Source organism: Crocuta crocuta, unplaced genomic scaffold (genome assembly GCF_008692635.1).
Source record: "Crocuta crocuta isolate KB4526 unplaced genomic scaffold, BGI_CrCroc_1.0 scaffold108, whole genome shotgun sequence".
NCBI classification, from domain to species: Eukaryota; Metazoa; Chordata; class Mammalia; order Carnivora; family Hyaenidae; genus Crocuta; species Crocuta crocuta.
In genome coordinates, this window is record NW_027532825.1 from 4,696,611 (window position 1) to 4,708,707 (window position 12,097).

The following is a 12,097-nucleotide window of genomic DNA, read 5'->3' on the forward strand; positions in this document are numbered from 1 at the left end:
TCAGGCTAGGAGCTACTCTTGAACAGGAGAAGGGACCTAAAGGGAATTGAGGGGCCCTGGTCATGTTCTCTTTCTTGGGCTAGGTACAGATTATAAAAGTGTATTCACTTTGTAAAAATTCATTGAGATCTTTTCTATTTGTAACTTATACTTCAATAAGTTTCTTAGAGGGAAATTTTTAAAAATATTAAATGAAGAGGTGTGCATGGGTGTCTTAGTGGGTTAAGCATCCAACTCTTGATTTCAGCTCAGGTCGTGATCTCATGGTTCGTGAGATCGAGCCCTGAGTCAGGCTCTGTGCCGACAGTGTGGAGCCCACTTTGAATTCTCTCTATGCCCTTCCCCTGTTCACACTGTCTCTCTCCATCTCAGAATCAATAAATAAACTTAAAAAAAAAAACATATTAAACAAGAAACACAAGGTTTTGAGTATCAGAAATATTCTTCTATGAAACTTTTTTTTATCTTTTCAAATATTTACTTAAATTCTAGTTAGTTAACATATAGCGTAATATTGGTTTCAGAAGTAGAATTTAATGATTCATCGCACCCAGTGCTCATGATGACAAATGCCCTCCTAAATACCCATCATATACCCTACACAAAAATAAATTCAAAAGAGACAAAAGACCTAACTGTGAGACAGAAACCATCAAAATCCTAGAGGAGAACACAGGCAGTAACCTCTTTGACCTGGGCCAAAGCAACTTCTTTCTAGACATGTCGCTGAGGGAAGAGAAAGAAACACAAACATGAACTACTGGGACCTCATCAAGAGAAAAAGCTTTTAAGGGCACGTGGGTGGCTCAGTTGGTTAAGGGTTTGACTTGATTTCAGATCAGGTCATGATCCCAGGGTTGTGGGACTGAGCCCCGCATCAGGCTCTGCACTGGGCATGGAGCCTGCCTAAGATTCTCTCTCCCACTCTCTCTCTTTCTCTCTCTCAATCTCTCCCCCCTGTCCCTCTCCCACTTGTGCAAGCTCACACACATACACACTCTCTGTCAAAAAAAAAAAAAAAGATAAAAAGCTTCTGCACAGCAAACAATCAACAAAACTAAACTCCAACCGATAGAAAAGGAGAAGATATTTGCAAACGACATGTCTGATAAAGGGCTAGTATCCAAAATCTATAAAGAACTTATCAAACTCAACACCCAAAAATAAATAATCCAGTTAAGAAATGGGCAAAAGATATGAATAGACATTTCTCCAAAGAAGACATCCAGATGCCCAACAGACACATTAAAAGATAATGTCACTCATCATCAGGGAAATAACAAATGTATGAAACTTTTTGAAAACCTAACTCAAAATTCTATATGTCATTTAAAGGGCAGTGACAGCAATAATGCCATTATTACAGTTTTAGGATTGAGGTAGACTATAGACTTGATGATTTGATAACTTATTTAGAGAAAGAAGACTTTAAAACTCATTCAAATTAAGAACTTAAAATGAGAAGTTAGCAGTCAAAACTTTAAATTAAGTAAATAGGGCTTGAAGAAACTATAAATTGTCAAAATTGTGACAAAACTTAAGAATAGGAATAATTTAACAGGAAGGATAGAAAATGAAGGTGTTCAATAGCAAACCAGTTTTTCTTATAAATCATACATTTTAAAATCTGTATAAAATTTAGCAAATAAGAGATTTACATCCACAACAAAATTAAATATACTATAGAAAGGGAAGGCCAGACTAATAATCAAGAATCTGCTATTTATGACATAAATATGTCAAAAGAATAAGAACTATAAAACATTCATCTGTATGAATGCAAAATGATACGTTTAAGGGTTTCCTTAAAGAACTTTAAATAAAATCGCAAAATAATACTCACAAAGTAACAAATAATATGTTCATAATTTTCAAAGCATCATGGGTGGTAACACAGAAATGCTACCACTTCAGTGAGCAGTACAGGCACTGCCTCTGCTTATCATTTTGACAGTTTTTGGACAGTTCAAGGTTTGCAGAAGAGAAGACACAGTATAAAAAGTTCAGTTCTTCCCAAATTAATCCATAACCGCAACATAAAAAGCAATGAAAATCCCACTGGAAACTGTGAACACAATGCTTCACACTCCTTCCTCTCCACCCAAAAAACGATGACTAGATTTTACTCACTTCGTTCATTGCTATGTAATTAGTGTCTCAAAAAGAAAAACACAAGCAAATGTCTCTGCTCATCAGAGATAAGAGAATGCTGGAGCCGGTCTCAAGCCATTGCCTGGTGGGTTCGAGAACAGAGTTGCAGAAAGCGGCTGGGCATCTGACCCCTGCAAGGTAATGGGGACCAGAAGGGCTCCTGCATGATGACGAGAGGCCAGGACCAAGTACAGGTTGATACCTGGGTCTACAGCACAGCCCCGCCCCTCCTGAAGGAGGTGGAGAGAAGCAGCCTAGAGCTTAGAGGTTCCTCATCCTCCAGGCTGCTCAGACTAAGCTATGCGGCGACTGGAAATGGATATTCCCCCATCGCTGCAGGCTAGGACCCCAAAGCTGTCATCACAGGACCTGGCTCTGCATTGCGGCCCCAGGGAATCGGGAGTGGAAGGAAGCACGGAACGGACAGACACAGGCAGACACACACGAAGAGAGAGAGCAAAAGCAAACTCATAAACTCAACTTGTGAGGTCAGCTAGCAAAGCCCGAAGCTGTGAGAAAAACCCAATAGGAAGAAATATTTTTTAAAAAGCAATTAAAGAGTTTCAGTACTTCCTGATGGAGACACATTTATCTGGGGAATAAATCTAAAACAGATATGCAAGGACTCTATAAAGAAAATTGCAAAATACAATTAAACATTTCTAAATGACTTGAATAATGCCTGCATATACCATCATCATGGAAAAGGCAGACAAAATTTCAGCAGGATTTCAATTTCCTCAAATTAAAGTACAAACATGATGCAGTCTCAATCAAAATGCCAATACTGGCACATTTTTATAGAGGAGGGTAAAATGATCTTGAAAAATAATATGGAATAAAGGTCCTGAAAGAGTTCCAACAATTCTGAAAGTCACGAACTAGGAAGAGAGTCAGGCAGAGCAGCAGAAGGGGATGCACTGTGAAGCAAGAGATATTAAGGAGGAGTTCCAGCGAATCTGAGGACTTGGTATAAATCAGAAGTGCTTCTAACTGATGGACAAAAAGACACTTTGTTGAGAAGGTGGCATTAAGCCAATTGGAATTCAGGATAGAAAAAAATTTAGTAATACTTTGGATTACTAAAATTACTAAAAAAATAGTAAAACTTTGGATTATGAGGAATTTGTTCTGCGGGTGTTCTGCAAAAGGAGCAAACATTTCTAATAAATTTTAACTTGATAAACGAGCCATGTCTTGCAATACTAGTTGCACGTGACATCAAATGTCACATGACCACAACTGAGCCAATGAGAGCCATTGGTTCATATCGCTCTGAGATATGAGTGCTTTGGATGACAAATGTGTCCTGGGAACAAATTAGGCTCCCAAGCCAAGGTTTTATTGTATATTTCTACCATACAGTATCTAAATATAGACTCCATATAAATTAAAGACATGAATGTTAAGCTTTATGACCTTGGAATGAGGAGAATCTCTTAACGTTCAAAGAACAAGAAATAAGAAAGGGGAAAAAATGATAAATTGACTTCATCAGAACTGCAAATTTCTACTCACAGAAACTTTTAAAACAGTGTTAAAATACAAGGTGCCACTGAAAGATAATTCTTCAAACACATTAGACATGCAAAAGATTAGTTTCCAGTTGAATGTATGGAAAACGCTCACACGAACGACTAACAAAAAGACAGACAACCTTATAGAGAAAAGGACAAAGGCCGTGACATGCGATTGGCAGAAAGGAAACCCACCTTACAAATAAATGTGCAGAAAGCATTCAAGTTTATGAATAATGAAAGAAGTGCAAATTAACTTAACAATGAGATTTTATGCCCAGCAGATTTGCAAAAAATAAAATAACTATTATTGAGTGGGATTATGAGATGGTCCTGGAATAATGTAAATGAAGTGTACCTAATGATCTTTTATATTCCTCTCTGATTTTAAAATATGCATCCCTTGGCTGGATGGGTTAAGCATCAGACTCTTGATTTCAGCTCAGGGCATGATCTCGCAGTTCGTGGGTTCAAGCCCCGCATCAGGCACCGTGCTGAGAGCCTACTTGGGTCTGTCTCTCCCTCTCTCTCTGCCCCTCCCTCGCTCATGTGCTCCCTCCATCCTTCTCTCTTTTTCTCTCTCAAAACAAACAAATAAACTTAAAAAAATAAAAAGGTAAAATAAATAAAATATGCATCACTTCACACAAACACCCTATTCAACCACCCACACTTCACACACAGGTAACAGATAAAATGAAATATACACCCCCAGGTATGAATGTATGTTTAAATCACACCAGCGGGAGATATTAGCACTGCATTTTAGGAATACAAGGAGATTTTTTGCTTTCCTGGTGCCTGGCACATCACAGAATGACAATTAGCTAACAAATGGGTGATTTAATATTTTCAAACAATTGTACTCAATAGTCTATTTCAACCTATACATAAAAACCTCAAGGGGCGCCTGGGGGGCTCAGTTGGCTAACCATCCGACTTGGGCTCAGATCGTGATCTCGTGGTTTGTGGGTTCGAGCCCCCAGGTCTGACAGCTCGGAGCCTGGAGCTGCTTCGGATTCTGTGTTTCCCCCTCTCGCTGCCCCCTCCCCCTGCTCGCACTCTGTCTCTCTCTCAAAAATAAATAAACATTAAATAATAATAATAATAAAATTTTAAAAACCTCAAGCACAGTGTTTCCAAACGTGCTCAGGTGTGAATGTCACCCCTGAGGGAACAGACTGACATCAACTATTTATATAAGGGCCTTCTGAGGATGCACAGCAAGGCGCGAGGTTTTCCTTACAAGAGTTGAGCTACAGACGTCTGAAATCTATTATGGACACTATCAAGTTGCAATGAATTTGCTGCAATGAATCGTACAGACAGCTGTACGATTGCAGGCGGGAGATGAGGACAGGGGGCAGGGCTGCTCCTGGGTCACACTCAGCAGAGAAAGAACCAGGTAGCAAATCCAGCCTCCAGAGAGGTTAACAAGGCATCTCGTCTTCTCAGGAGAGAAAACTCCCAGGACCAGTCCTGATCAGAGCAGGGACAGAGAAGACAGAGAGCCTTCTGGAGGACCACATGTCTGATGGCGCCCACACGTCCAGACAGATGTTCCCAAGTGGGGACTGCAGCCTGGGAGGAATCAGAAGACGGGGTGAGGCACACCCTGGAAGACCTTGTGAGGAGCAGCACGTGGGGATGAAGTCTGTGTGCGGGGTCACCTACAGAGCCCTGATGGGACCAGCCGGCCTCAGGCAGCTCTGGCAGGGAGCACGCCCAGCATCTTCCGTGGTGTTGGCAGCAAGGGGCACAGAGGACAGAGGTCTTCCTTGCTCCCCCAGATGCCACTGTCTGGATTAACATGTATACTCTTCCCCACCAAAGCCATCAAGTCATCTACTGGAAAGAGGGGGGGTTTGGGGGGGCCAGAGAGGGAAACCACACAGTCCCCTCTGGCTACCTTCGCACGGAAGCAGGCGTCTGAAGATAGATCTGCTGGTGAAGTGAGAAGCACCAGCCCCCCCAACAGTGTCGTGCCCCCTCGGCAACGGACGGCCGGACACCTGCACCCCTTCAGGCACCATGGGAAAGGTCAGCCCTGGCTGCTTTTGGCCAACACGCCCTTGACCCTCTGGCCAGACACATCGAGCTTTCCCCTCAGCCCTGGGGGATCTTCCCTTTCTGGGGGGGGGGCACCAGGAAGCCCGGTTCTAGGGCCCCTCGTTCTGTGCACACCCAGTAAGAACGGCCGCGCCTGCACTTACCCTGTGGGAGTCCTGGCGGCCACGTGTCCTGAGGTCGGAGGGATGTCCCCGTTCAGCATCTTGAATGTGGTGCTCTTCCCAGCACCATTCGCTCCCAGGAGCCCAAAGCACTGTCGGGAGGGAAGAAGGAAGGGAAAAACATCTAAATTAAGGCAGACGGTCTTGACTCTCAGCCGGCTCGGAGCTGGCATTTCCGCGCCCCCACACCCGCAGACCTTGGACATCACGTGGTTGTATCAAGCACTCTGCAGACTGCTATGCAGTCTGGAAAGTTCTCCTGGTGTCTGAGCACAGGAACCATTTCAACGACCATCAGGGACCCATAAGTTCATGTAAGGAACACTCCAGAGGACGGAAGTGAAGGCCAGCTACCCGGGACTGTGCGGAGACCTCCCGTCTCCTCAAGGTCCTAACTGTGTCCCTCTGGATGATCACAGTTTTTGGAAGCCACGTCATTGTAATCATTATGCCCTTGACTCCGCCGCACAGAGTATGTTCTATGTTCTAAGAATACTCTCCCCAACCCCCTGCCTCTTCTCCCCGCCCCCCACTCAGACTCTAGGCTGATCCTGACATTAGTTAAGATAAACGTTAGTTCTAAACTCTTGACACTAAAACCAAGTCAATGTTTTTCGTGGTTTTTTGGCTCAATGTTGTCTCATACTCCCTGTGAAAAATGGCCTTCTTGCTGTCTTTTCCAGACCTAGACTTCACCTTGCATCTCAGCACACTCTCAGCTGCAGACTCTACGGTAGAGACAGGCTATGTGGCCTTGAAGTCCCCTCCCAAGGGCTGTCTGTGGCTGATGGCAGAAGCTGGCTCTGTCACTGACCCAGGCAGACCTTCTGGCTCCTTGAATCTTGGGGAAGTGCCCATTCTGGGCTTCCTGGTGCTGTCCCTACCTGATGAAGCACAGGACCCTACTCTGTACTTCTGGGTCACAGTTGCTCTTCTGAATTGTCCCCCACGTCAATATCCATGCTTTTCCCATCTCACTGGATCTCCCCCTCCCCATCTGACATAGGGGTCCAGCTGCCATTTCTGGACCTGCAGCTCTTAGGCAGTACCACTCGGATGCTTTAAACCTCGTCCTGCCTTGGGGCAGCATGGAGGCCGGTCCATAACACTCTGTGTTCCTGGTTATTAATTCCTAGGGGACAGGGACATATCTTAGTCACCTCCACCTCTCCCACCGGCTCTTGCAAAGCACTTTACATCTTAGTATTTAAACCACTACATTCATAAAAAGTCCAGCAAACAGGGGTGCCTGGGGGGCTCATTCGGTTAAGTGCCCAACTTCGGCTCAGGTCTTGATCTCACAGTTCGTGAGTTCGAGCCCCGTGTTGGGCTCTGTGCTGACAGCTCAGAGTCTGGAACCTGCTTTGGATTCTATGTCTCCCTCTCTCCCTCTCCCTCTCTGCCCCTCCCCCACTTGTGCTCCATCTCTCTCAAAAATAAATAAACATTAAAAAAAAAAAGAAGGTCAGCAAAAATAGAACTCCAATGTAAGCAGCATCTGGGATCATGTCCGATCCCTGGACCATCTTCTTTACAAAGCATTCCAAGTTCTCACACCCTCTGGCTTAAAACTACCATGGACAGGGAGCAGCAAAAGTTGATTTTTGAAGCAACATTTAAAAATAAAGTTCGATACAGGGGCGCCTGGGTGGCTTAGTCGGTTAAGCGTCCGACTTTCGCTTAGGTCATGATCTCGCGGTTCGTGGGTTCGGGCCCCGCGTCGGGCTCTGTGCTGACTGCCAGCTCAGAGCCTGGAGCCTGTTTCAGAGTCTGCGACTCCCTCTCTCTCTGACCCTCCCCTGCTCACGCGGTCTCTCTCTCCTAGAAATAAATAAAAAATATATAAAAAAAATATAGTTCGATAGGACACCAAAAGTTAGACAGTGAGTCTCTGAGTTGAGTGGCAAATAGCAACCGTGAGAAAGCTCCTTCCTTAGTGTCCTGTCCTCTTCGGCCACAAACCACAGGGCAGCACGTGAGGCCATGATGGATCGATTTACACAGGTTCCCTGGCTTCTCTACCTCGGAACACTCTTCTCTGAAACACGGGCTCTCCGCCCACAGCGCAGCCTCGCCGCCGCTCAGGGGACCGCGTGACCTACTTCGTATGTCTCGGGAGCTCGTAAGAATATGAGTGCAAGGCACCTTGTGTTTTTAACTGTTAATTAAAGGTAATCATTTTCAGACTTGATTTCTTTCTATGCAATTAAGCACAGATCAGGAACAATCTGCACGGCTTCTAGCCATTCTGATTAAACATTTCTGGTAGAATTAATGCCATCTCCATGACAAGAAAAAAAATTCTGAGCTACTGCTTCGGTGTGACTGCTCGTTCCCTTTCCCGAGGAGCATTTGGCGAGGTGGGCTGAACTGGCCTTTTAAGAAGTACAGGAGTCCCACTAAGAGTTAGAACAGGTCCCCTTAAAGAACTGGACTGGGAAAATACGTGCACTCAGTAACACGGCATCCCGCAGCCCAGATAACGATTAAAACTCAGCCATGTGAAATTTTTAAAATTATGAAACAGAATAAACGCCATCAGCAGCAAGGTCTCCCCCAGGGAGAGAGCCAACAGATTGTCCACTCAGATTCTGTGTCTGCTGAGTTTTGCGGAAATCCCAGAAACGCGGAGGCTTCTAGCTCTGACCTCAGCTACTCTGAGCACAGGAGAAGCAGCGCCCACAGGTTAGGGTTGCCCGGGTTTGTGAGGCGAACGTGATAACCACTACACTACGGAAACCGGCCAGAGTTACCCGGGTTTGTAACGGAAAGGGGTGCGATTAGCCGGTGCCCACCTCTCCTCTTCGTATGCCCACGCTGATATCTTGAACAGCGACGGTCTTCCTGAAGCAGCTCCCATAGCTTTTACTAAGGTTGCATAACACGAGAAGGTCTTCACTCGTCCGTCCTTTCAACACTCGTATCTCCTCTTCTTCCACGTCCGTATCCTTGGAAGCCGTGACCGTGCCTTGGACGGCAGAGTGTCCTCTGGGAAGATAAAGTGAAGGGTTCATTCACACCTGGGAATAGGAACTCGAAGGAGTCTGGCGAGGAAGGCCAGACACCTGTCGACACAGAAGATGCCATCTCAGGAGGGGCGTCAGGGGAGCGGGGGTGCTCAGTCGGTGAAGGTCCGACTTCAGCTCGGGTCATGATCTCGCAATTCATGGGTTCAAGCCCCGCGTCGGGCTCTGTGCTGACAGTGTGGAGCCTGGAGCCTGCTTCTGATTCTGTGTCTCCCTGTCTCTCTGCCCCTGCCCTGCTCACGCTCTCTCTCTCTCAAAAATAGATAAACATTTTTAAAAATTTAATTAAAAAAAGGAAGATGCGGCCTAGAGATGGCAAATCAGCTCTACTCCACACACCTCACTTCCACCCTCAGGATTAGTAACAATGAGCAACAGTCCATGTTCATCTCCTAACATGAAGGAAACGCACGTGTCCTAAAAGACAGTGAAGTGGGTGGATGCCCAACTAGAGCTGTTTTTCAATTTTACGAATAATAAAGTTATGTCAGACTTTTGTGCCCGGTGGAGAAAGAATTTATCACGAAATTGTTACAAGGAGTCATCAAAGTACTTTTACAAATAGGTCACTTAAATAAAGTCCACTTTTCTAAAAGAGCCCAAACGTTATAGTTACATAGTACACGTTACATTGCGTAAGCGGATTGTCACATAATATTTAATAAGCATTTGTCAGAGGAGCACAAAGTTCATTTTCAACTCTGATCTATTTGTTTCAAATCCGAGTTGCTGGCTTTTCAACCTTCCTTAGGATTTTCAACCTGGCACATTTTAACTTTAAATTTCAGCTTCCCCTGGAAACTGTAACATGCCAACCTTTCAATCATTGAATGGACACAGACCACCGAGTGAAGGCTATACCAAAATCGATTTTCTGGTTTTGCCAAAATAATATTGTTATGTAAAAGACGACCAAATTATTACAGCATCATTGGGAGAAGCTGGGTGAAGGGTGCACAGGGTCTCTGTACAAATTCTACAATTTCTTGGGAGTCCTAAACTATTTTAAGATAAAAAGGCACATAACATAAAATATCCACTGCCAGCTCCCAGTGCCCCTGGGTCTTTTCCCTGTATTATTATCATTTTTTAAGCTTATTTATTTATTTTGAGAGGAGAGTGAGCGCGAGTGGGCTAGGGACAGAGAGAGGGGGAGAGAGAATCCCAAGCAGGCTCTGCCTGTCAGCACAGAGACCCATCTGGGGTGGGGCTCGATCCCATGAACCAGGAGATCATGACCTGAGCTGAAATCAAGAGCTGGACACATAACTGACTGAGCCACTCAGGCGGCCCCTCCATATAACTTTTTCTGTGCCTGACATCACCATCGAACAAAGACAAAATTTATTCAACACACAACCTTGATGATGAGAGAACACAGCTAGCGACTCGGAAGTATGTATTACATGACACCATCTGTAGAACATGCAAAAGCACGAGAAACAAATCAAAAACAAAAACAATGGAAGATTTTGGAAATCACTACTCCAAGATCCTTCTTTCAGCACAGGAATAATTCTGAAATGCTTGTACTCCGTGCTGTGAACAAAGATTCTATAGTAGAGTTGAAGTGCACAACTCTGTGTGTGAACTTAATATATTTTAATTAACAAAGCATAATGGTTTTTTATTTATTTTGAGAGAGAAAGAGAGAGAATGTGGGGGAGGGGGGCAGAGAAAGAGAAAATCCCAACCAGGCTCTGCAATGTCAGCTTGGAGGCTGTTGTGGGGCTCAAACTCATGAACTGTGATATCATGACCTCAGATGAAATCAAGAGTTGGACACTCAACCGAATGAGCCACCCAGATGCCCCAAAAAGTAATGGTTTTAATGTGTTAAAACAAAACCAAGCAAGAACAGCGTTTCCGTACCAGGTGGTTAATGACTTCGGAGGTGCTGACAGTCTGGGGAAAGGGAACGTGGGTATGCGCACTTTGTGAAAATTCACCCCATTACGTGCTTCTCTGTTTGGCGGGCGTGTCCCCCTATCTGGCTGCAGGTGTATCCCTGGACCCTCCAGTGCGCCTGTCCTTCCGGCAGCCTTTTCTGACTCAAAGAGGCGAGACAGAGCCCCATCTTCCTTCCTGTTTCCCAGGAATCACCTGGAAAGTTGTACAGGTACCTCCTCGGAGGCATCCCCAGAGGTTCGGAGATCAGGTTGGGGGTGGGTAGGGGTGGAAAGTATATCTGTTTATGCGTCAAATCATTCTAACGGACACAGGACAACCCAACATGTAGAGCACCCTTAACTGTGCCCGGAAATGTGCCACTTAGCCACCCTCCGGCTGAGAAGGGATACACATGGGCACCGGAGACTCGGCAGAGAAAGTCTGTCCTGCAGCCTGTGCTCGCTCCCTCCCAGCCAGCACCGAGGGCACAGAGCGCAAAGCCCGGCTCCAGATGGGAGAGAGGGAGTGTAGGCTAGAAGGCCCCCAGATGCAGCGAGCCTGACCAGCATCCGGCCAGGGCTCAGGTCCTAGTGGAGACTTGGGTTCTGGGCACACAGCCGAAGGCCAGCAGCAGACAGCGGGTCAGGGTCAGCGCAGGCTAGGACAGACAGCGTGGAGGTGGGCTCGCTTGCTCAGCTCCCAGGAACAGCAGTGGGTCATGGCCCCGTGGACTAGCAGGCACCGTCCGTGCCAGGTGCAGAGGGCGGGGTCTCCTGTTCTCTCCCATGACCCAGCTGCACCCGCACCGAGGAACAGACAGTCAGGTGGAGCAGAGTAACATGCAAATGCTATAAAAAGACGCTGCGGCCCCGTCATAGAAAGATAGGCTGGGAAGGCACCAAGCCAGGCCCGGGAGTGGGTGCTGGAAGTGAGGGAGGCCAGTCCTCCCAGAGGCTCCGACTGGGCAAGTGACCAGAGGCAAACGCCACCCATGGGCATAGAGTGAGGGTCACAGAGCGCTCTACAGAGCATGAGCAGCCCGGCTTGAGGGGCCTGGCTAAGAACCTTGGATTTTCTCACGTAGGCAATGATTGGTGACCTGGCTAGATGTGCATTTGGAAAAACAAACGAATGTGGTGGGTGGTCACTGCAGTAGTCATCTGTAGGGAGTGGTAGGCAGCGGGCGTCTACATTAGATTGAATTTCAGTGCCCTGTGGCCTCCACGCTGACAACGAGCAATAAACACCGACTATTTACTGGGGATAGCACAGACATTATTCT

General features: G+C 46.0%; 1 protein-coding gene across 1 annotated transcript in view; it reads right to left on the reverse strand.

Annotated features, from left to right (window-relative positions):
* Nucleotides 1-12,097, reverse strand: part of ABCA13 (ATP binding cassette subfamily A member 13) — a 329,169-nt gene that overhangs the window by 60,821 nt on the left and 256,251 nt on the right. The window contains exons 56-57 of the mRNA XM_077781120.1: nt 8,695-8,887; nt 5,882-5,991 (exon numbers count right to left, since the gene is read on the reverse strand). Coding sequence (XP_077637246.1) covers nt 5,882-5,991; nt 8,695-8,887 — 303 coding nt within the window. The remainder of the gene's footprint in view (nt 1-5,881; nt 5,992-8,694; nt 8,888-12,097) is intronic.